General features: G+C 53.0%; 1 protein-coding gene and 1 long non-coding RNA gene across 7 annotated transcripts; one reads left to right on the top strand and one right to left on the bottom strand.

Annotated features, from left to right (window-relative positions):
- Positions 1-835: 835 nt before the first annotated feature.
- On the top strand, positions 836-20573 carry LOC109499197 (sperm acrosome-associated protein 7-like). 6 transcript variants are annotated; one of them, XM_045055915.1, is made up of 6 exons: positions 838-1226; positions 4721-4783; positions 6131-6229; positions 7114-7209; positions 17832-17909; positions 20352-20573. In XM_045055915.1, exons 1-6 carry the CDS (start codon positions 917-919, stop codon positions 20435-20437), a joined length of 732 nt encoding a protein of 243 aa, XP_044911850.1. In that variant the 5' UTR covers positions 838-916; the 3' UTR covers positions 20438-20573. The 6 variants fall into 6 exon arrangements, with proteins under 6 accessions (XP_044911856.1, XP_044911850.1, XP_019685179.3 ...); XM_019829602.3 differs by having other exon boundaries at positions 848-1226; positions 17829-17909; XM_019829612.3 differs by having other exon boundaries at positions 858-1214; positions 17829-17909.
- Positions 20513-23460, bottom strand: LOC123384963. Its single transcript, XR_006596831.1, has 2 exons — positions 21186-23460; positions 20513-21061 (listed from the first exon to the last, which is right to left on the bottom strand). It is a non-coding gene; the product is annotated as an uncharacterized LOC123384963 (long non-coding RNA).
- Between the last annotated feature and the right edge of the window lie 1626 nt (positions 23461-25086).

Here is a 25086-nt window from a genome sequence, read left to right as displayed (position 1 = left end):
TGTGGACTGACATGACTATGCAGCTTTCTGTGTGTGTTACAATCTCATTGGCCACTGGCCCCTATAAATCTGCTACGCCTCTTAACCTAGGGGTCCAAGTCCCTGCTCTGCTGTGTCGGGTATACTTGGGCCCAAGCTCAAGCTTGCAAATAAACCCTCGTGCTTTTGCATCGGCTCCTTGGTGGTCTCTCGGATTTGAAATCAGGGGCATTACAACTGTCTTCTTGACTTCATTTCCATATGCCATCTTCTGTGTCTTTTTGTCTTCACACGAAATCTATCTTGAATAAATCTTTCTCCTATTAACCTGTGACTGTCGGTTTCATTTTCAGACACAGCCAGGAACCACAAAAGAGTCAAGGAATACTTTCTTCCACCTACAAGGGCCAGAGTGACCACCGCTGCAGCCCAGGGCTTCCCAAATTTCTTGTGCACAGGTATCTCCCCGGGATCTGGGGCAGATTCAGATTCTAATTCAGGGGATCAGAGCTGGGCGCAGAGAATGCGTTCCTAACAGGCATCCAGGGGCGAGGTGGACACAGATGAAGGATATGCAGGACTGAAGAAGGAAGCGGAGCCCAAAACAGGTGTAGGTAGATGGGCTCCCCAAGGCCCAGCCAATCTCCCACGCCTTCCCAGGGCATAGACCCTGAGCATGACACTCCCTTCCCCGCACACGTGGCAGGATCTGGTTCACTTCCCGCCGTAGCGTCACAGGTCCATGGACACCACCCTCTCTGTACACAGGAGGGCCTAGCTCACTTCCCGCCGTGACGTCACATGTCCCCGGACACGGCCCTCCCCGCACATGGGGCGGTACGCCACTCACTTCCTGCGTGACATCACAGGACCCCGGACACCACGCTCCCTGCATAAGGGGCAGGACCCTGTGCACTTCCTGCCATGACGTCACAGGATGCTGGACACTAACCTCCCCGGAACACGGGGTAGGACCCCGCGCCCTTCCCGCCATGACATCACAGCTCCCCAGACATGGCCCTCCCAGCACGAGGGTGCAGGACCCCACTCACTTCCTGCTGTGATGTCACAGGACCCTGGACATTCCAGGGTATCCTGGAGACCAAGGTCTTCAGGGCATGGTCTTCCTCCTTCAGCCGGAGGGAACATGGCAGGAGACAGAGGAGTGACCCTGTTTGTCCTGCTGCTGTCCTGCTGGTGCCACACGGAGCCCCAGCCCATCAACACGACTTCAGGTACAGTCACAGGTGGGTGGCTATTGGGCGGGTGGGAAACGCACGTCTCCCTGGGGCTGAGTCAGGCCCCTCCCCACCTCCCCAGTTTCCCATCCATTTCTGGGAGAGAGTGAAGCGAGTTGAACACTTTTCTACCTTGAAAGTCCTTTTCAAACTCCAGAACCCCATGGGGAAGGAACGTATGCGATGTATTTTCACTTTTTATCACAGATGATTTCTAGGGCGCCTGGTGGTTCAGTCGGTTGAGCGGCCGACTCTTGATTTGGGCCCAGGTCTTGACCCCAGGGTCATGGGATCCAGCCCCGCATTGGCCTCCGTGCTGAGTATGGAGCCTGGTGGGGGTTTTCTCTGTTTCCCCTCTCTGCCTCTCTCCCCTGCTCATGCACATGCTTGCTCTCTCTCTCTCTCTCTCTCCCTCTCCCCCTAAACTAAGGAAACAAAGACAATTTCTAACCTCCCGAAAGTCGAGGGGCAGCACAGAGACCCTGCCACCCCCACCCCGTCCGCCACCCTGCACTTCCTGCACACACACACTGCTGCTGTCCCCGGGACCTTGTAGTCCTGTCCAAATGGTCTTACCGCTTCACGTAAACCTTTTCTTGCTAACGTGAGGCGGTTGTCCCTTACACGCCGGTGTCGTGAAGACCCGGACAAAATTAACGGAAGCCTGCACAGCAGCTCATCCCGGCTGCACCTGATCCACCGTGGTCCCCGAATGCCCTTGTCAGGGAGGGTGCCGATCACACCCAGGACGGCCCCCGTGTGCCTCTGGCCCCGGCCCTCCCGTGCTGGCCCCTTCCTTGTGGAGGATCCGAGCGGGGACAGGCCGTCCGGGACGGGATGGGACTCTGTGACTCCCCAGCAAAGGATGGCAGGGAGGGGGTGCTCTGTGACCCCCCCACCCGACTTCCTGCCAGGAAGCTCTATTCTCAGGCCACCCGGCCACTCTTACACCTGCCGCACAGGTCACCACAGATGGAAGGAACGGGACCGAGATGGTCCCCCAGCCCCAGCTCCCAAGGATGGCCGAGTGGACCCTGAAGGCTCACCCACAGGGTTTGGGGGGCTTCTCTGAGAGCAGGACGATGGGTGCTGCCCGAGCCGGTTCTGTGTCCCCTCCCGCCCTTGCCATGCCCACATGTCCGGGGTGGGGGGGGGGGTGGGGGGAAACGGGCCAGCTGGCCGCAGTCGGGCCAGAAGTCAGGTGGTCCTGAAAGGACTGAACATCCCCAACTTCCTTTTCTTCAGCAAACTGAGCTCTGAGGCGCTTCCCAAGGACAGTGTCCTTTGCGACGCCGTGGGTGCGGACGGGGCTGTAACAGGTGGGGCCATGTGTCCCCCATGGGAGGGCGCGTCCCTCCAGGCTGCTCCTTCCTGCTCAGACTGTCACGTGCCAGTGCCCTCGGGAGGTGCTCCCAGCGCCCAGGGACAGAGCACTCCTCCAGCCCTAAGCCAGCCCGCCCCTCCCCGACCTGGTCTCCTGTCCGGACAGGGACACCCTTAGGTGACCGTCATGGTCTTCCTGGCTTGAAAGGCCAGTTGAGGGCAGTCCCTAAATCATTTTCTGAAAGGAAACAGTGGGTTTCCTTATGGGCTTGCGACTGGGGCGCAGGGGCGCGGGAGTACCCGTCTCCGGGGGTCCCAAGCAGACCAGCTCCGGCCGCTGACAAAATCCAAAGGTGGAGACAGTGGTGGTGACACGAGAAAGGAGTTCACTTCGGTGAGGCCGACAGCCAGAAGACAGCGCGGACTGGCGTCCCCAAGACTGTCTCCAAATGCAAAGACCCTTCCAGGTTCATCTGCAGAGATGTGGGACAGAGGCCAGGGCACAGGCGGATGGACAGGAAGGGTCATGTGCATCATTGTCATGGGGTCCATCACGTGTGGGCTCCGGCCGGCTCAGGCAGTTTCTATTCCCATCGGAGGAGGCTTTGCCCTCCGAGTCTTGCTTGAGTTAAGGGAGAAACTGGAAATGAGAACTTCATCTATTAGAAAGTTTGCAGTCAAAACGGGGATGGTTGAAGTCCCCCCCCCCCCCGGGGGCTTACCGCCTCCGAGGGCACTGGTGCTGTTGGCCAACATGAGTCGCCCTGACCACCAGGAGAGACGGGAACGGCAGCCATGGGCCTGGTTTGCCTTGTTTTCCCCAAATTAACCAGAGCACAGCCGCAGAGGTCAGCAGCGAGCCCTTCCCGGTGTCCAGGATGAGCACTGTGCAAATATGGAGGAGTAGTCAGGGATCCTGGTAACTCCGGCGCCCGGCGGTTTGAAGCCAAGAGACTGTCAGTCGGAGGTGACAACAGGCGAAACACGCCACAGCCGCCACCGTTGACAATGCACTTTGAAAACCGTGCGGGTATTCTAGAGCATAAATATTTTTCTGCACACGCTTGCTGCCTGACTGGCACAATACTCCCATTATAATCACGGGACAGACACAGAATGAAAAGAGTATTTTTGACAAAGTGCTCACTCGACGCAGCTGTGCCCATTCTTAATGACTCATTAATGCCTCATCCTCGGCGAACTGTACTTTTGTTTGCCTCGTTGCCGGGAGGTCAGCACACTGGGAAGCGATTGTCATCTCCGTGCAGACCTCCTTGCAGAGATTTCCGCATTGTTCTAAGCCCCGCGTGCAGATGAGGCCATTGGTATGCAGATTGTCCGTCATTAAAACCATTTGAAAATCAGCGTCGTCACTGGTTTACTGTTGGAACGAGAGTCTGCAGACGCCTGCGAGCTCTGTGCAGCCGGGCAAGGTGGCGCTGCCCAGCGGGTCCCGGGCGTGCCCTCTCCCCTCCCCGGGGGCGGGAGGGGAGGCTGACCTTGACCCTGAGTCGAGGAAATGGACGAGGACACCCAGCTCTGAGCAAAAGGAGTAGTAGGGAGCCCCCGGCTGGTGCCGCCTTGCGGAAACCCTCACTCCATGCACTGCCGGGCCCCCAGCGAGGCCGGGGAGGCTGGGGGTCGGGCGTCCAGGGATCCCACGGAAGTCTGCCGTCTGGCCCGGCCGGCTCACCCCTGAGACCCCGTGCCTTCCCTGTAAACAGACCACCTGGAATCACTCTGCTTCTGAAGGGGAGAGAGCGGGTGGCCAGTCTCTCTGGGATCCCTCCCGGCCACAGAACCCCCACCGTTCCCCAAATCACGTCCCTAAGCTCCCAGAGGCACCAGCCTCTGGGGCCCTTCAGAAAGGACGTGCGCGTCCCTCTTGGTTGGCTGTCCGCGGAGCACGTGCAAGGGCAGTCATCCTAGGTGCCAGGACGCGTGTTCCCTTCCGAGGGACGGTGCCAGCGAGCACTGCCCCACGCGGCAGGACTCAGAGCACAGGGCACGTCCCTCTACCACACGGCCGCCTTGCCCGCCACTTTCCGGATGAGAACCCAGTCCTGGGAACCCCTTGCAAGCCTCTCCCCCCTGCAGCGGGCTGGTGGGCGCCGCAGAGAGAGAGATCAGTGCAAATTCAATGAATTATTAAATTGTTAACTTTTCTATTTCTTTTCTAGGTCCACATACAGCACTGCCACCAAATTTAAAAAATTTTGATGACAACGTGGCTGCACTATTTGGTAAGGAAACTCCTTGTATGAAATGTCTGGTCTGTATTTGGAGGGGTGGCTCGTCACACAAGGTGGAGACATGCGATTTGGTTTGAAGCTACAATCACACGCCTGTGGCCCCACACAGGTGTGAGCTTAGCCAGACCTGGAAGGGCGAGGCCTCGTCAGGTGAACTTTCCAGCAAGAACGGGGCACCAGCAGGTCCACGAGTGGTGGAGACAAACGCTCCCAAGTTTCCTGGGGGCTCTGACCGTCCCGGGCCCCGCAGGATGATAGTCCTGACACCAGCACCCCCTCCATCCCGTGGGCCGACCCCCCAAAGTCCTGGCCACGGTGGAGAAAGTCAGAAAGGATGAGTCACTGGGATTTCTGATCAACTAAGCCCAGAAGGGGAGCTGAGGCTCCCTCTCCACCCACCCCATACTTCCCCCGGATGGGGGCGAGAGAGTAAGACATCCGCGTCTCTGGAAATAAGTGAGGCCACCGCGTGAGAACAGCAGGGGCTGCCCATTCAGAGCTCCCTGTAGCAGGGCATCCGCCAGGCCACCGCCACGTGCCTGTGGCAGAGACTCAGGTGGGTGGGGCAGGGAGAGCTCAGGGTGGAAAAGAGGTGGCTGGGGGCAGGGACCCTGGGGGAGGTGCTGGCCCAGGACAGCTGGGGGGAGGTGCATGCAGGGGGACAGACAGCTTAGGGGAGCCCTGAGGGAGGCCTCCATCTCAGTCCCCGACTGTACTAAGGGCTTTCCACATACACGGCTTTATGTGACCCTCATAACATGCCTGATGAGATGAGACAGACCCATTTTACAGAGGAGAAAACTGAGGGTCCAAGTGGAAGCTGCCTGGGTTGTGATCCAGTGAGAGCGAACCCAGGATGTGGGTCCCATCTCTCTGATGCAAAACCCAGTGCACTTACGTTAGAAGCTTCCTAGGAGCTGTCAGGGAGACGTAGAGGGAGAGAGAAAACAATGCTGCGTTCTGCAGAAATCGGGAAAGACCGTGTGCCTCCAAGGGGACGGCTTGGGGAAAGTCTCAGAGGGGACAGAAGGACAGAGGGGCAGAGAGTAGAGGTGGGACGGCACCTGGGCCAGGCTTTCTAGCCTCGTGTCTTTGGGGAACAAAGTTTATTGTCCAGGGCATCTGGACGCCCTCAGGTTTTCAGGAGTTGCTGAGGGGGGCAGTGGTCTCCCACCCCAGACAGGGCTCTTTAGAGAGCCCACCCCCGTCCGTCTCCACGGTGCCCCTTGAGTTCCAGTTTCTAGTCCCGCTTCACAGACTGCCTTCGGTCCCGGTAGAACAAGAGGGTACCTGTCCTGCTCCACTGGTTCTGACGTGTCCTTATGTGCTTTTCCCAAGATGAAATTCTAGTCCAAGAGATATTGGATCCAAGTAATTCATCATTGCTTATGACACAAAGACCACTACCAAAATCAACAATGATTATGAAGAAAAAAAGCAAGTATACATTTTTTACACCTGTGATGGCGTGTACTCCTAGAGGTCTGTGGTTGTGAAGACACAATCCTACCAGTTTACATTCTTTAAGGCCAGCTTACTTCTGGGGCAAAAGCAAATGGCGGTGTGCAAGAAACAGGTGTCCGGAACCTTCTCTGTAACCTTCCCGAGATTGAGGCGGCCAAGCCGAGGCTGGTGGAGACAAGTTCCTCTTATTTTGGGGTGGTCTCGGGGTGCACACATAAGCAGGCTCTTGTGCTTAGGATGCAAAGGCGGCTTAGCCACTGCGGGAACAGGGGGGACACATGGAAACGGGGACTTGCGACCACCTGCTCACTGACACGTACCTAAGCGTTCTGAGAGCGCGGGCAGTGACATTGACCCCATTGCACGCAGGACAGAACAAAGGTCTGAAGAACCTGCCCGAGGCCACATGGCTAGTAGTGAACGTGGGAGAGAAGGCGCTTTTCCAAAGGGCGGTTCCGTGGTGTCCGGGGTGCGTGTTGATCAGTGAAACAGCTCGCTGAGAACCAAGGCCCAGTACTTGGCTGACAGTTGCTAAGGGGAGGCCAGGAGCAGAAATCCACAAGCAGTGCGTGAACTGCATTCAGCAGCCGGGAAGTTCAGCACTTTCTTGCAATTGTGCGCCCAGATGTGAATTCCGGTTCCTGGGACGAACACCACCCAGCATCTGCTGGGGCCCAAACTGCTGGGTTCAAGGCGGTCAGATGATGCCTGACTCCGGTACATGTCAACTTTCCAGGGCACGTTCTCAGCAGACCTTGACAACTGTTAGCGTTCCGTAAGATACAGTGTGGACCCAAATGTTCACGTGTATGTAACCAAAAAATCTTTTCCTTATTTTTTCATGGTCTTCATCAAAGAAACCTATACTCAAACGGATTATAAGATGGATATTAATAAGAAGCATCATAAAAAGAAATTCTCTTCTGGGAAAGAAAAAAGGCCTTTCTTTGATGGTAAATGCAACCCGGTAATGCCCCTGCCTTAGGAGAAGGTGGTGGGGAGGACAGAGGAGCCAGGCAGATGTACACGGGGACGTCCCCGTCACGGAGGATGAAAGCGTGGCTGGAGAGAGATTGAGGCTGCTTCACCCCAGTGGGGCTGATTTCCCGTCTCCGTCGAGGAACCGCCTGCCCACCACCCCTGCCCGTGGTCCTGACCCTGGAGAAGCAGAGCCTGGCAGGAAGGTCCCGGCAGGCAGGTGGCCACTAGCCGGGAGGAAGGGCCGCCACACTGCCCGCCCCTCCCACACGTCAGCTGGGTACCTGCCCCTCCCTGGGGGTCAGGGGTTGGGCAGGGAGAGCCAGTGTCGCCCCGCCACCAGGGAGGTTCCCCGGAGTGAGAGAAAGTGTCCCTCCAACGGCCAAAGTTGCTGAAATTAACTCCATGTTCAGGCTCTGAGGCTGAGGAGCTAGCCCCCCACGGGGTGACAGATCTTTTCCTCACCCTAAAGATGACGCAAAAGAAAGGTGCCCATGTAGCTCGCGGGATGCCTGGCCCGTGAAGGGTTGTGGCGGGCCCTAGAGGAGGGACCAGGTCCTGTGTACCAGGCACAGTGGAGGGGAGCTGAGCATATCTGCAGGCCGGGCCCTGGAACCTACATTTCAGTCCATTCCACAGAGACTCTTCCCCAGGGAGCCAGTCTCTGGTGTTTGGAAGGATAGAACGAGAGTAGGATTTTCATGGCAAGGAACATTTCTAGCCCCTCTGGGGTTGTCCCACCCACTGACTGACTCAAAGTGCCTAATGGGCATGAATACAGCCAGAAGCCTTTGTTGCGGGGGGGCTGCAGATAGGAGAAGTTAAGGAAGGGTCTATACTGAAGGATGGGTGTGTCTCCACTGAAGGACCACCGTGACCCGGAGCGGCTTCAGGGACACACTCTCCCTGCATCACACCCATCAGGCTCACTGGAGAAGCAGGAGGAAATAAGAATGGACAGGAAAACCTGAGCCAGTGAGAATGAGAGCCAGGGGGAAGGGACTGAGTCTGGGGTGGGGGCATCAGAGAAGCCACCAGCCCTCCAGGGTCCTGGGGCCCAGGCCCACCCTCAGAGGGACCGTGCAATTCCCAGACCCATGGTGCATGCACGGAGAGCTGCAGACGACGCTGCAGGCCACCCCTGTGCCCATCCCGGGCTGCACCCTGAAACTCGCCTGAGAGCTCAGCAGAGCACCCCACCCTCCCCACACCGCCCCTCTGCTGCTGGGACGCACCCCAGCCTTCCCCGGGTTCCAGGCAAATGCCACCGTTTAACATAAAGGCCTCCTCCTTGTGTCAGCAACAGCTTCGTGCGGCAGAAGTTGTCTGTGCCCCCCTTAGCTTGAAAGTGCTGTTCCGATGGAGAAACTGAGGCACGGCTCGGCTCAGGGACTGCCCGTATCAGGTGGCAGGCTGGAGGTAGATTGGGAGCCAGCCCCAGGCAGGACTGACTGAGGGGGCAAGAAGGCGTGGTCCCGGACCCGCTGGTCAGCCTGGGAGGGACATTTCCACTGGGTGCAGAAGAGTCTCTGAGCCAGCCATCCCTGGAGGAGCACCATCCTCTTTGGGGTGGGGGGAGACACCATAGCTGTCTCCCCCCACCCACCCCCACCACCCTGGACCTAAGGCGCCCTCACTACCCACCCAGGGGACAAGACCCAAACCGCTGAGCGCACGGAGCGCCACGTTCTCAGCAAACTTAATGATGGTCCACCTCAATAAAAATCTCTGTTTGCAAACTGGTGCAGACGGGCGGACTGTCTCTGGCGACTTGTACAGGGAGGCAGGTGCTGCCATGGCGTGTGCGGGAGCGAGGCTCATGTGTCTGGTAACAGGAAAGCGACGGGATGGGTGAAACGCGCAGGATGCAACATCTAAAACGGCTCCATTGTGAAACCAGTTTAGACCCACAACCTAGGAAAGTGGTAGACTTTCCCGTGTTCCTCCCACCCAGCTTTCCCCAGTGGTAGCGTCTTACATAACTCGAGTACAATTACTAAAACCAGGAAGTCCACGCTGATGCAGTCCTGCCTGGTAACCTACAGACCTGGTCCAAATTTTGTCAATTATCTTCCCAATGCCATTTTTTGGCTCCAGGATCCATTCAGATTCCTCATGGCAGCTACCGGTGACGTCACATCTGTCGTTCCCGCCTGGGGGGTTACCCGGTCTCTGTCTTTCATGACTTTGGGGAGTACTGGCCAGCTACTTAATACAATCTCTTTCAATTTGGGTTTGTCTGAATTCTCCCCACGACTAGATTCAGGTTGCCTTCGGGGCAAGAATGTTAAAGAAGTGATGCTATGTCTTCCTTCGTGCGTCCCATGAGGATGTGCATGATGTAGACTATCTCATTACCCGGAGTGGGGGGTGTTCACTTTGATCACTTATTCAAGGTACTGTATACCCGGTGTCTCCATAATCAACTTGATTTTTTTTTCCATGTGTAAACAATTAGTATTTTGGGGGGAGATACTTTCAGACTGTAAAAATACCCTGCTTTTCACCATATTTTCACCACTAATTTAGCATCCATTGTTCCTTTTTAAAAATTGTTTATTTATTTTGAGAGAGAGCACACACTCATGCATGTATGTGTGTGGACGGGGGAGGGAGAGAGAGAGAGAATCCCAAACAGGTTCCATCCTCAGAGCAGAGCCCAACATGGGGCTCAATCCCATGAAACATGAGATCATGACATGAGCCAAAATCAAGAGGCAGCCATTGAACCGACTGAGCCCCCCAGGCGCCCCAGCATCCATCACCTCTTAACTGCAAGAATTATGACTATAGTATTTGCCAAAAGGTGATTTTCTAGTTCTACCATTCCTTCTACATTTGCAAGGAAGAGCTGTACTTTCTTTTTTTTTTTTTTCAATGTTTATTTATTTTTGGGACAGAGAGAGACAGAGCATGAACGGGGGAGGGGCAGAGAGAGAGGGAGACACAGAATCGGAAACAGGCTCCAGGCTCTGAGCCATCAGCCCAAAGCCTGACGCAGGGCTCGAACTCACGGACCGCGAGATCGTGACCTGGCTGAAGTCGGACGCTTAACCGACTGCGCCACCCAGGCGCCCCGAAGAGCTGTACTTTCTTAAAAGGACTTTATCTACTTGTTGATTCCATTATGTTTAGATCCGTGTAACATACTGGTCTTTACTTTATTCAATGGGTTACAAACCACTACTATTGTGCATTTTGTTTCTTTGGTTTTCTTATTTGGAAATTGCTTTTGCATTGGCAAAAAGCATTGCTTTTGCACAATTTCCCTGCCCCAGCCCTGGGAGCAGCCAGGTCTGCACAGAACCCTGCTCCCCCATGCTGGAGAGGGGTAGTTAGAAGCCAAAGTCAGGGTTGGATGTGTTTGCTGCTCTGGTGGGGTGTTGTTTCCAGGCCCCCCCGGTGGACAGAGCCAAGACAGATGTGTGTGGGCACATATCTGTGTTTCCACACCTATCTGCTCAGATGTTGGGCATCCTGAATTCAGACTCATTCCACTGGTCCCAGACCTGCCCATGAGGCTCATCCTACCTCCTTCCTTTTGTCTGTGAGAATCCTGGGCATCCTGCCCCACCAGAGTCCACGCATTTGCTCAGTCCCAGAAAACACAGAGGTAGCCCAAGAATTGCTGGTGTAGCCCCACCCTGCGAAAAACAGATTTACTAACTAGCAGGCAAGATTTGTATACCGCCTTTCATGTTAAGCCTTAGAATATGTCGTCAGGTACTTCCTTCCAACTTCCTCGTCAGGCTCTTTTCTTCCCGCCCTCCTAGTTACTGACTTGTACTATTCTGCTTTGGGTCCCTTTTCATTGTGGTTGATGTCACTTCCTTCTTTTGAAGTATATAGCCATGATTCTAACACAAAAAGTCTTGCATCTAAGAATTCCACTTCCGCTGTGCCCCTAACATTGGTGCCACCCTGCTTCTGTCCACCCGCTGCCTCACGTCCCAGAGGGACCAGCCTCATCATCCTGCCTTATCCTTCCCATGCTTCCTTGGGCACAAATGAGCAGGTACATGTATATGACCCTTTTCTGGTACAAGATTACTCAGTTTACTGTTTTATATCGTATGTCTTCTTAAATGTTTTAAGCCACTTCACTGAGGTCTGATCGTGTGTATTTTCTTATAACTCTTTTTCTGTGCGTGAAAGGTAGCACAGTATGGATATCTGGCGCTTCCCTCTCTTAACCTAACAATCTGTGCTATAAATTATTCCACGTCTGTTTACAGAAGCTTCCTCGCTCCTGGTTTTTACACTTGTCTAGATCTGCATCGTGTGGACAGAGTACAGCTTATCCAACCGCTCTCCTGCCCGTGGGCTTTCAGGTTGTTTCCAACACTTCTCCAACAGTGCTGCAGTGGGTACGCTTCACACATGTCTTTTCATGTTGTTGGATGTGCATCTTCAGGGTAGACGTCTACACATGGTCTGCTGAGTGAAATCAGGAGTGTGTATGTGGTCACATTTGAACCACCAATAACCCACAGGAGGCTGTGCCCGTTTGTGCTCCCACCGGCGGTGTGTGTGAGGGCCTGTTCCCCTGCAGCCTTGGTGACAGTAAGTCTTCCTACTTTTACAACTTTGACGATCAGATAAATGAGTTGGAACAGCTTCTCAAATGTTTATGGGTCATTTTTAAAAAATATTTATTTATTTTTGAGAGAGAGAGAGACAGCGTGAGTAGGGGAGGAACAGAGAAAGAGGGAGACACAGAATCCAAAGCAGGCTCCAGGCTTTGAGTTGTTAACACAGGGTCTGATGTGGGGCTTAAACCCCAGACCACGAGATCGTGACCTGAGCCAAAGTCCAATGCTTAACCAACTGAGCCCAGGTGCCCCTGTTTATGGGTCATTTTAATGTATTTTTGTGATCTGTTCATACCTTTTTCTCATTTTTCTATACCTTAATTTTTTAACTGTTTATTTATTTTTGAGAGAGAAAGAGCAGAGGAGGGGCAGAGAGAGAGGGAGAGAGAGAATCCCAAGCAGGTTCCACACTGTCAGCACAAAGCCCAACACGGGGCTCAAACTCACAAACTGTGAGATCATGACCTGAGTCGAAGTTGGACCCTAACCAACTGAGCCACCCAGGTGCCCCTATATCTTAGTTTTTAAGAATTCTTTATATGTTAAGGATATTAGTCTTTTGTCTGCGATGTATGTCACTAATATATATCTTCCTCCAGTTAGTCAACTGCCTATTGACATTGCCTGAAAATTTATAAACACAGGCTCATGGGGGGTTATGGTTTGAATCAGTCCTTTCCGCACATCAGGCTGAGAAACATAGTTTTATGCTCTGGCATTGACACTGCTGAGACGCTTGGTAGAAGCAAAGGAACATACCCTCCACCGGGCTGCACGTGATGTTCTTAGCCCACTGCCCTCCCAGAGGTGAGCCTCCGGTTCACCTGCTGAACGTGAGGAGACACACACACTAAAAATAGCACGTAACAGAACAACCTCAAAGTATAGAATAAGCACACATTAGGACTTTTCTATTTAGGAAGAAAGCTGCCAAGAACATTGTTCGCACCCTAACAATGACAAAAAGGCAAATAACCAACAAAACCACGACTTCTCTTGAGCCCAGCAGAGAGCCGAAGTCAAAAGGCGACCTGGTGGGCTGAATTCCCACAAGGGATGAGCATCGCCATGGAGGGACGGGACACAGGTCCGTGTCAGCTTTGACGGAGCATGGGAAAGACAGGTGGCCACCATGCAAGTGGCTAAGAAGAAATCAGCCAATGTTTTACTAATTCTTAAAGGCCAAGTGTGGGCTGTAGGTCAGTTTTGCGTAGCTGGGCCCCAGACTCAGGATCTTAATTCTGTTCTTCAGCTCTTTTCCACAGGGCTCACCTGGGACAGGGAGCGGGACAGGTGACCAGAGCAAGCGCTTGCTCTGGGGGCAGGTGGAGGTGTGTATGTGATGACCGGCTTCTGCTGGGGGCCACGCGGAAATGAACTAGAAACTGTCTTGGACCCCTGACTCACACCGATACTATAGGAGTAAGGTCTTAAATAGAAGTGGAGAAAGGGAGCGCCTTCACCTTCCAGGCCTCAGTAGGAAGCAGTTCAGTCCTTTCTCATTAAGAATGAAGTTGGCTGTAGGTTTCTCGTAAATGCACTTCATCTGCCTGAGAAAGTTTCTCACTTCTTATTTTGCTGAGGGGTTTTATTATGGCTTTTGTCCAACGCTTTTTCTGCATGTATTTAAATGATTGGACACTTCTTTTTCTTTATTATGTTACAACAGTGAATTACATTGATTTTTAGATGCTAAACCAACCTTGCATTCCTGGGATAAGACCCACTTGGTCATGACGTATTATCCTTTTCAGTTTTGTGCTACTTAACTTGCAAATTTTTGCTCAGTATTTTTCACCTATGTCCACATATCGCTAAGGGTTTTGCATCTATGTTCATAAGAAATATTGGTTTGTAATTTTTTCATTTATTTTTTTGTAACATTACTGTCAAATTCTGGTTAAAGTTAAGCTAACCCCATTTAATGAGTCAGGCAGTAATGCCTCTTATTTCCTGTAAAAGTTTGAGTAAGGTGGGTATCATTTCTTCCTTGTATGTTTGATAGAATTCACCAGTAAAACCATTACTTTGCATCTTTTGGAAAAGTTTCTGATAAATTAAAAAATTTAGGGGCGCCTGGGTGGCTCAGTGGGTTAAGTGTCCAACTTCAGCTCAGGTCACGATCTCGCGGTCCATGAGTTCGAGCCCTGCGTCGGGCTCTGGGCTGATAGCTCAGAGTCTGGAGCCTATTTCCGATTCTGTGTCTCCCTCTCTCTCTGCCCCTCCCCTGTTCATGCTCTGTCTCTCTCTGTCCCCAAAATAAATAAACGTTAAAAAAAATTAAAAAATTTAAATATCTATATGACTATTTGGATATTTTTCTTTAAATATTTTTTCTGCTCCAAAATTTTTCTCTTATTCTTCCAGGACTCAAATTACACACATGCATTATACCTTGTGATGTTGTCCCGTGGGTCTTTGAGACTCTTTTCATTTTTTACATATTTTCCTTTGCATTTCCATTTGTATAACTTCTCTCTCTCGCTCCTCCACAGTATCTCTGTCTACTGTTGAGCCCATCAGTAAAATTTTCATTTCAGGTGTTGTATATCTTAGCTCTGTAATTCTCCTTCGATTCTTTACCATAGTTATTTCCTTGCTATTCTCAGAGAATATCTTTTCACTCACTTCTAGTGCTTTTCTATACCTCATGGAGCATGTTTATAATAGCTGCTTTAAAGTCTTTGCCTATAATTCTACATCTGAGTCATCTAGAAGCTGGTATTGTCAATTACATTTTCCCTTGAAATTTGGTGATATTTTTCTGATTCTCTATACATTGAATTATGGTGTGTTTATTCCTGGCATTGTAAGTATTAGGCTGTTTTCGATTGAACCCTCTGGAGAACATTAATGTTCTTATTTTAGCAAGCCATCCCACCTGGTTAGGCTTCCACAGTGTACTTGATCTTGCCATTTGGGAGTGGTGGTTTGAGTCTGTCTCTTCTCTGCTGGTTTGAGGGTCCCGTGTATCCACCAGCTCAAGGGGGAGGCTGAGACGGGTGGGGTTTCACACCCCGAATCAGGAAAGCCGTCTTTCCGGCGTTCTCCCTTCCCGAGCCCCCTCATGCACGCTCTGCTCCCAGGGGTTCCTCTCCCTGAGGCCAGAAACATGGAGTTTCTATCAGAGTTCCGGGGCCCTTGCCACTGCGTCGCAGCGCACTGGGCTGACACCCGGGTCGAAGCCAGGAAGGCAACAAACACAGACGCATGAAATCCACACCTCCACAGCCTCCTGCGTGTGATCTCTTTCCAGGAGCCTCAGGTGGCTCCCGTGTGACTTCGTGCAGAGGTTTGGGTTGAGTGGGGGGCTCACGCTAGCAAGAGGCCGCCAGAATTCCCATGTAGCGTTTTTGTTTTTTTAAATTCCATGTGGGGCGCCTGGGTGGCGCAGTCGGTTAAGCGTCCGACTTCAGCCAGGTCACGATCTCGCGGTCCGTGGGTTCGAGCCCCGCGTCGGGCTCTGGGCTGATGGCTCAGAGCCTGGAGCCTGTTTCCGATTCTGTGTCTCCCTCTCTCTCTGCCCCTTGCCCATTCATGCTCTGTCTCTCTCTGTCCCAAAAATAAATAAAACGTTGGAAAAAAAAATTTTTTTTTTTAAATTCCATGAAATGCAGACCTTCCAGCCACGAGAAAATGCTAACAGAAATGCAGCCTGAGGCAGGATAAAGTGACCCTTCCTCCCCGGTGACCTCCCACCTGACCCTTACCGCCTCACCTCGAGCTCCTCTGTCCTCAGGCCTGAGCCATCTGCTTGATCTGGGAAAGCTGACCCGGAAGGTTAGGCAGCCCCTGTCCCAGCGCACGACAGTGGAGGTGGACCAGGTGGAGGCGGCGGCCTGTTCGGGCTCAGGCTGCCTGTCCTGGGCCGTGCCCACCTCCTGAAATCTGTCATCAGCTCTGGGATAACATCAACTGCCTTAACGTCCTTTTCCGTGCGTGTGCCCTCCTTTCCTTGGGGCCCTCCTCTTCACTTTTCCCCTTTCAACCAACGACCTCACTGGGACACTTAGGTACTTCAGTTGTCTCCTCCCCGGGGAATAAGGAACACACGGGGTCATTCTGAGTCTGATTGTCAGGTCAGTGGTGTGTCCCACGACGGCCTAGGATGGCTGCCATTGGCCCCAACATGTCAGGGGGCTGTTCTGTTGCCGCTTATTAGTGTTTGAGCAGGCAAAGTTTGGCAAGGGGAATCTTTCAAAGGAATGGATCTCTAATGGTGGAGCTCCGGCCCTTTGGGCAGAGGGCTGGGCCGGAGCCCAGGTCAGGTGGGGCTGACTCTCAGGTCCACCAGCCACACTTGGCAGGTGGTTTGAAAATTTGCAGCTACCACGCCTCCCAGGAAACGAACCAGCCTCGGGGGCCCTTTGGCTGCACGCCCAGAGTCCACCCCATGGCCCAGGAGCAAGACGAAGGGCCACCTGCCCGCCCGGGAGCCACAGCACCCTCGGGCCCAGGCAGGGCTCCTGCTCTGGGTCCCCACTTAGAATACCCACATGTTACAAACATCAGAATCCATCTGATTTCTCTTCCTCCCTGTATGAAAGTTTCTTAAGATGTTGGCAACCAATGGGACAGAGGGAATGAAGGAGAGGGAAGCATAGGGGCACCAGGGCCCCCAGCAGGGAAGGCTGGGAGTGGGGGTGACGGTGGGCGAGAGGGGAGCCCCACCACTCATGCTGGGAAGCCAGAGAGAGTGGGGACTCTGAAAGTCTCCTTTCAAATCACAGCAACAGCACCTGCATAGATGGGCTACGCAAGGTCGCTGTGCCCCCAACCCCTCTGCCCAGGGGCATCACTGGGACGCAAGGAGCTGGAAAAGGAGGGGGACCTGGGACAGCCCGGGTTCTGCCCCACCTGCCCCAGCTGGCCTGCGGTTGTGGTCTCCTTCACCCTGCTGTCTCAGCGGGGAGCAGGTGGAGGGTCCCATGCGGGAAGATGGGGACATGCCTTGTAACTCCCACAGTGGGACACATGGCAGGTGGTCTCCATGAGCCTCAGTGGGGCCCTGCCACAATGGGGTGGCCCCTCCAGGAGCATGCGTGACAGTGTCCTATCAGAACACCTCCCTGAGGACTAGGGTCTTAGGCTGAGCCACTAGAAATGACCGTGCAGATCAAAGATGGTCCGATACCCGCTCCCAGGAAACTTTTGGGGCCCCTGCGGCTCAGCGTAGCTGGGCACCCCCCGGCGTCCCTTCTCTCCGAGCCCACGCAACACACAGGCCCCTCTGGGAGCAGGTGTGCATCCTGGGCCTGTGGCCACAGGCGGGCATTTCCCGGAGCTCCAGCCCCCGCCCCCGGCGGGCACATGGGCGGGCTCTCAGCAGGGCAGTCAAGTAACCCCACGTGTTGAGGACTCATTGCTTAGGGCTACGCTGAGCTCCACCACCGACTGCCCCAGAGACAAAAAAGTATAGACACTACAACGTCGTCCTCCTACGCCACACCTGGGGACAGCGCGGCAAAGAGGGTTTAAAGTAGGCTCCAAGGAATGAATCTCTAATGTGAAATTCTGGCCGCCGCGGCAGGGCACCTCTTGGAAACTGACGGGCTCTCCTTCCTGGGCTGGAGCCCTTCTCTCCCACTAAGCGCCATGGTGGGACTGCCGGTGGAATTTCTCCTCTTCCCAATGGCTGATCTTCTGTAGCACAGTCTTATGTTTGACTTCGTGATGACACCTGTCACCTGCTAAGAGACATTGCACGGCATGGGGGATGGTAAAGGAAAGCGGCACATGCAGCCCCATTGTGAGCTGGTTGACCAACAGACGGAGTGTGTGTGTTGACCATCCCGGCCCCTTTCTGAGCTGACGGGAGGGAATGAAAGGTCCATGCAGGGCCACAAACCACGGGGCCACGGGCCCTGAGGAGGCAGTGCAGGGGACAGGCCCAGAGCCCCAGCTGAGCTCCAGACAGCCTGGTTGAAAGGAAAAACAGGAGTTTGGAATTAGGCCACAGTTGTGTGTTAAATCTTGATCATTGTGCTTAATTTTTCCCACAGAAGAGGAGAAAGAGACACTTTATCAGATTAAAAGCCAATCAGTTCTGGAAAAAATCATTGACAGCCTTCGAAGAGCTTTAGGTAAACGGAACTTGGGGCCATCTTGGTGACAGATAAGTGTGGAGGATGGCTGCTCCTGCCCCCGCCGTGGAGAGAAGTAAACCGTCTGCTCCAGGGGACAGCTCTCTGGAGGGGCAGGTGACTCAGTCCCTGGGCAGACTGGCAGGGACCTCCACGGGTTTCTTGTGTTGTCAGTGCGGGACTCCTGGCCCACTGAGTCCAAATTCCACGAGTCCTGGGCCACGTGTGGGTGTCCCCTCCCTTCTCAGCTGTCCCTGGGACCTGTGGGCCCACCACCACATACCACAGGACCAGGCCCACAAGGTCCCCAAGCCTCCCACCCGGGGAGTCCCACACCTTTGAGCGCCCCCGCCCTCCGCCCTCCTGCTCCTCCCACCCCTGCCCTTTCAGACAACTTCCTAATCGCTGAAGTTGGTCCACGAATTTCCCCTGGTGGCTTCTGCCCCGGCCCCATGCTTCTTCCTGGAACTTTCCAGAACACTCCTGAGCCTCTTCTCCAGGCCAGTCCTCCTCCTGGCCTCCCAGCCTCTCCCAGGTAGACTCTGTAGTCCCGTAGACGGTTCGAATCAGCACTTCCTGCGTTCTTTCTACCACACACTGGTCCACGCACCCTGAGACCGCCGGGTTTGGGGGCGCATCACGCCCACATTTCAAGCTAGTGTTAGCTAAGACTTCCGGGGGCTTGTAAACGGGCCTCGGTGCAGCCCCATTAGTTGGGTCCTCATAGAGCCAAGTGCAGGACCAAACACTTACACCTGGCCACCTTCATTCGCCTCCATCAGTGCTCACTGGACACCTACCACGGGCCCACACCCTTCCCAGTTCTGGGGACTGAGCACCGTGGACACGGACCCCTGCCCTCGAGGCACCCACATTCCAGGGGAAGGTTAGATCGCCCTCCGCTCCAGCCTGCTGGGACACTTCTGGGTCCGGCGTCTTGTGGTCAGCCGCTCCTTCAAACCCCCCCACCCCCCCTTCCCCCCCCACCCCCGTCATCCTCTTGCGGCCAGCCTGCTATTTTGTCCTTTGTTTAAATGCCCAGCAGGGTGGAACCACAGATGGGTCACTAGAGACCTTGCATTGTGTGACTGGCCACCAAGCAGCCAGGAGCCACTCTGACTGTGCGGGGCCAGAGCCAGCCCTGGGACCCTGAAATCGCAGGCCCCACGGTCTGCACTTCCTCCCAGTGGGACAGCCCAGTGCAGTCGGGGGTTGAAAGGGGGGTGAGCGGTTGCCCCGCCTGCCACAAACTTACCGACCGGTACTGACATCCAGCCACTTTCTGCTGCTTTAGTCAGATGTCAGGGAGATTTTGCCAAATCCCCAGTCCCCGGGCCCTGAGAGTTCTGTCGTGAGAACAGGAACGTCCCTATGGCTCCAGTGTCTGAGGCAGGACCTTTCCACCTGCTGTGGCTCCTGCACGTTGGCCCTGGGCCTGCCTGTCTGGGGGATGGGCGGCGGGCACTCCTCTGGTGCCAGGGCTGGGGGCCCAACAGTGCGTGCACGGGAGGGACCGAGGTCCTTGACCTCCCAGAACCTGACATCACAGGACTGCGTCCACAGGGGGTGCCCCCGAGGGGAGGGGACACCCCCAGCCCAGCCCAGTAGTGCCCAGAGGAGCCCTCACCGGGTTTGGAGGCAGAAGGCCGTGGCAGTGAGGCATTAAAGGGTGCGGCCTGGCCCCCACCTGGTCCTACCTCCGCGACCGCCTCCCCACAGCTCCTCCCCTCTCTGCATCCTGGCCTGGGCTCCCCAAGATCCTGCCAGGGCTCTCCCCACCTGGCCCACTGCCACCCTCACCCAAACCCACACCTTCCCCCTCTCCCTCCTGCAAACAGTGCCTCCGAGTTCGCCCTGACCTCTCGGGGCTCCGGCTTGCCCCCTGCTGTCCTCTGCATCCCTGCAAGCCCATTCCCCCCACCCGGACTCTCTCCTCTCATGGCTCCTTTGGGAAACTGAGGACAGTCCCCCTCACTGAGTGGCTCATCTATGTGCACACTCAGTGCACATAGGGTCAGGCTCCCTGCCACGGGCTGGGCAGCGGCTCAGAGTGCAGGATTTGGAGTCGGCCTGATCTGGGTTCAGATCCCCAACTGACTCCCAAAAAGCTGTGTCGACTTGGGGTGACCCAGGGCAGGGGACAGCACATCCTAAGCCTCAGCTTCTTTGTTCTCTTAAGTGGGGTGCTCAGAGCACCTGCCCCACGGGGGTGCCGGGGGCAGACTGAGATGCCCACACACATTCCCACCGCCCTGGACCTGGGGGAGGGCCACACCTGGGACGACCTCGAGGAAGTCTCTTGTGGTAGGTCAGGTGCCCCTCAGTCTCTCAGCCCAGGGCTCGGCCCAGTACACACCTGTGTGAGCGAACCACAGGAGGGTGTGAAACCAGCTTCCTAGGAACACAGAGGATTTCTCAAGAAAATCTCCTCTTTCCAAACAGACAACACTCTCAAGCAAAGACTGCAGAAGCACAGGCGTTTGTTCAAAGGAGCCAAACACCACAAGGGGAAATGGAGCCGGAACTGAGAAGCCAAGACCGCCTGAGGGGACATCCACTCACCCCGCCACTAGGAGGAAAAATAAAATAGAATCACTATTTTCTATAAAGAAGAATCTCTTTATTCAAGGAGTGCCAAATAAAATGAACACATTTAAATATTAACTTAGAGGTGATGTGGTTTTTTCCCTTATACTCCCACCAAAAAATGAAAGTCTAATTGAGCCTGAAAAATGAGTGTCCAAACCTTACTGTTGTCTAACAGGATGAACTTTGAAGAAACATAACCTCACGGCCTATGGACCCATCGGGATTCCCCAGAGAAACAGAACCCGCAGGATATATATGCCCAGGGTCCACCCCCCATAGGTGGCAGCCTGAGGTCAAGAGCGCGGGGAGGGCCGGTTAGCCCTGGCCGGGAGGGAAAGACCCCACGTCTTCTGAGTAACCAGTGAAGGAGGAGAGAAGGACGATAACAGGCCTCTGGAGGAGGGTGAGGGTGAGAGTGAGGCTCCCACGTGCGATTCCACGATGGGGCTTCTGCCGCTTTGCCCTGTCCCGTTCTCTGCAGAGCGGAGGGGGCTGCTCCTGTTGTTCCAAACCAGTCTCGGTGCATCATTTCCTGGTTTGAAGCTGCATTTGGGACGTTAATTCTGCAAATTAAAATAAGTAGTCGTCATGTGTGTTTTGGGTGCAAGAGCCGTGGCTTGGGAAGGTGCACAACACGTCGGGTTTCATACAGCAGGTTCTTGGGGATAATCCCCAACCGTCACGCACCTTTATTTATTCCTTTCTGCTCCTGGGAAGTTAGAATTTTTAGTTTTCCAGGACGTCGGTCTTTGTATTGCTATCTTTAAACGTTGTTGTGGACCGAGATCATCTATGTTGGGGAGAAAGGGAGTGGATGGTGGTTGTTGAGATGTCCTCTCGGAACACAGACATGAGAGGGGGTCTGGCAAGCGGTGTGTTATGAAGCTCCCGGCTCTAGACTTGTGGCTCAGGAACAGACAGAACCTCAGCGGAACGGAGTGGGGTGCCCAGAAATCCTGAGAGTCGTGATGTGTGGTGCACACGACAGACGGTCAATGCAGAGCCACATGGGAGGTTTGGGGACAGTGCACGAGCTCCCTGGGAAAGCACGAAGTCAGAGCTTTAACACATGCCACCCAGGATGGGTTCAAGATGTAAATATCAAGGATATCAGCACCACAAAGCCTGGGAGAACACAGGAGGCAACGGTGCCAGCCTGGGTCCAGCCAGTCATTTAAACAGAGGAACTTGAACTACAACAGTCCATGTGGTCGGGGAGCAAGGGTGAAGGTGGAGAGAGAGCAGTGAAGGGGACCCCGGGGCTAAGGGAGGGTATCCTCAGACTCAGAAGGGCCTGTCCCTGAGAAGGTGCCCAACCAGTCGGCCCCAGGTGCAGGGCGGCAGGAAAGATGGTCCGCAGGGGTCTGGGAGGAGCTGCGAGGCCGGCCTGTCCCTCTGCGTGTGCCCATCGTCCTACCGCCACAGACCCCGCAGAGCAAGGGTGAAGGAACAAACAGGGCCCTCCCAGACCAGGACGGGCGGTGTCCCTTGTCACGTGCCCTACAGCAGCCCCGACTCCTGAAGCTGGGCGCTGCGTCTATGGCAACCGAAAACCCGTCAGGACGTCCCACCCACTGTGACAGAGTGGACGCCACAGCAGAAGCACAATTAAGTCGATCGCTAGCACAGGGATATTGTCATAATCTCAGCATTCTTTTCTTAGCACAACTCCAAGGACAGCAACTATGAAGAAAAATACGTGGTCAGACTTGACTGCATAAAGCAGACAAGTCTGGCCAAGGAAAGGGAGACATTAAAATAGCGAAGACAACCCTGTAACATGACAGAGTCAGTATTCTTAAATATAAAAGGCTCTTATAAATTAGCAGAACAGAGGTGCCTGGGTGGCTGTGTTCGTTGAGCGCTCAGGTCATAATCTCACGGTTTGTAGGTTCAAGCCCCACATCGGGCTCTGTGCTGACATCTTGGTGCCTGGAACCTGCTTCAGGTTCTGTGTCTCCCTCTCTCTCTTCCCCTTCTTAGCGCGCTCTCTCTCTCTCTCCCCCTCCCTCTCTCAAAAATAAATAAATGTTAAAAATTTTTTTTAAATAATAAATTAACAGAACATTCACAAATAACCCAAGCGAACCAATTGGCAACTCAGCAGGAATACGTAACACACAGGAACCTAAAACACATAGACCCTCCGTAGCAGTCTCATTCATATTTTTAGAATTGTAAGTTAATGACGTACATACTTGCTGGATGAATCGCTTCTGCATATCAGATTTCCTAAAGTTAAAAATACGATTAATACCTAGTATTGGCTAAGGTGTGAGGAAACAGGCAGGCTCAAACATCGTTGGTGGGAGTGTAAATTTGCCCACATTTTCTGAATGGTAACTTGGAAGTGTATGTAAAGCCATTAAACTGTGCAGAAAATCAACCAGGATTCCATCTCAGAAAACTGGGCAAGTATGCCAAGAACTGTATATAAATGTATTCACTGCAACATCTCTCATAATTGGAAAAAAGAAAAAAAAAGATGCATTCATCTATAAAGGATAGGAAGATAAATCATGCTCAGACACACACGGGCAAACCACGTGGCTTTTAGAAAGGGCGGCAGGGATGCCTACCGCCAGCATGGAAAGCTGCCTAAAATTTACCAATTTTAGGTGCAGACACTGTGGGTAAGAGGAGTCTATTTTACCGGAAACACCATGGGTAGATTAATGTGTAACAATACTTATATTTGTGTGTGTGTGTAAACATATACAACACGTGTGACCATCACTGGGGTGGAATTATGAGGGACCTTCATCTCACTATCTATGTATTTCTGTAATGTCTAGACTTTGTTATAAGAACCATTAATCACCCCACCGGAAAATGCTCATTTAAAAAGTCAGGTAATGGGGCGCCTGGGTGGCGCAGTCGGTTAAGCGTCCGACTTCAGCCAGGTCACGATCTCGTGGTCCGTGAGTTCGAGCCCCGCGTCAGGCTCTGGGCTGATGGCTCAGAGCCTGGAGCCTGTTTCCGATTCTGTGTCTCCCTCTGTCTCTGCCCCTCCCCCGTTCATGCTCTGTCTCTCTCTGTCCCAAAAATAAATAAATGTTGAAAAAAAAAATTTTTTTTAAAAAGTCAGGTACTTGGGGAGCCTGGGTGGCTCAGTCAGTTGAGCATCCGATTTCGGCTCAGGTCATGATCTCACGGCTTGTGAGTTTGAGCCCCACGTTAGGCTCTGTACCGACAGCTCAGAGCCTGGAGCCTGCTTTGGATTCTGTGTCTCCCCCTCTCTCTGCCCCTCTCCGACTCGTGCTCTGTCTCTCTCGCTCTCAAAAATAAACATTAAAAAGTCAAGTACTATAGACATATTAAAAAATATATATGTCCCTAACATCTCACCCCCCAGAAACTCACAGGTGAAAAACCATTTCTCACATCGATTTATAGGGTGAAAATAGGTATGTCTATTTATACTTCTGTTTAGAAGTATAAACAGTTGCAAGATTACATTATAGTTATTTTAAACTGAAAGTTGCCTCATATCCCATGCATATTTAACTTACTTGCATTTAGCTTATATAATTTCAACCACACATACTTAGCAAAAAGAGAGGGAGGAAGAGAAAGAGAAACACCGTGTGAACAGTCCAGGATGCTGCCCGTGCCGCCTGCGGGAGGGGAGAAGGTGCCCACCGTGGGGCAGAGCAGTTGGTTGGCCTGGGCTCGGGCTCTCATTCCTCCCGAGTCCTCAGGAGCATTTACCATCTGCCGGTGATCCTACTCTTCAAAGATACTCATTCCTTTCTTCAAAATAGGCCTTAGGTCAAGCCCAGCACTCAGACAAAGAAACTGCTGGTATTCCCCCAGAAGAGAAAAAAACAAACAAAAAAAACCCTAACTACTTACATTGATTTATGGATAGATAATACACGCCAAGCTGACCAATAGAAACAAAATGTGAGAATTACGTATATAAGGAAGATTTTTCCATGAGCCACGCTAAAAAAAAAAAGTAAAAATAAACAGGTGAAAATCATTTGACCGATATAATTTATTTAACCCAACGTATCCAAAATGTTACAAATTGAATATGCACTCCATATTAAAAATCATTCATGAAGAATTTTGTATTCTTTTACTCTTACCAATCCGGGGTCCATTTTACAGGTATGGCATGTCTCAATGGGAGTGCTACACTTCCCCTGGGAATATTTGATCTGCGTTTACATTTCACAATGGTTACAGTGGAAAGAGCAGGTACTCATATCCAAGTTGATTTTAAGTTGTTTAGACTCTTAAATTTTTGCCAATAATTGCTTTTAAATCCAAATCTAAATAAGTTAAAATTAAATAAAGTGTCAAATTGAGGGGATTGGGTGGCTCAGTTGGTTAAGTGTCTGACTCTTGATTTCAGCTCAGGTTATCATTTCATGGTTCATGAGATTGAGCCCCACGTTGGGCTGTGCACTGACGGCATGGAGTCTGCTTGGGATTCTCTCTCCCTCTCTCTCTGCCCCTCCCCCACTTGCGCAAGCACCCACTCTCTCTCTCTCTCTCAAAATAAATAAACATTAAAACATTTTTAAAATATAAATAAAGTGTTAAATTCACTTCCAAAATCTTACTAACCACATTCAAG

The sequence above is a fragment of the Felis catus genome, chromosome A1 (assembly GCF_018350175.1).
Source record: "Felis catus isolate Fca126 chromosome A1, F.catus_Fca126_mat1.0, whole genome shotgun sequence".
Lineage (NCBI taxonomy): Eukaryota > Metazoa > Chordata > Mammalia > Carnivora > Felidae > Felis > Felis catus.
This window is presented reverse-complemented; position numbering and strand designations above follow the sequence as displayed.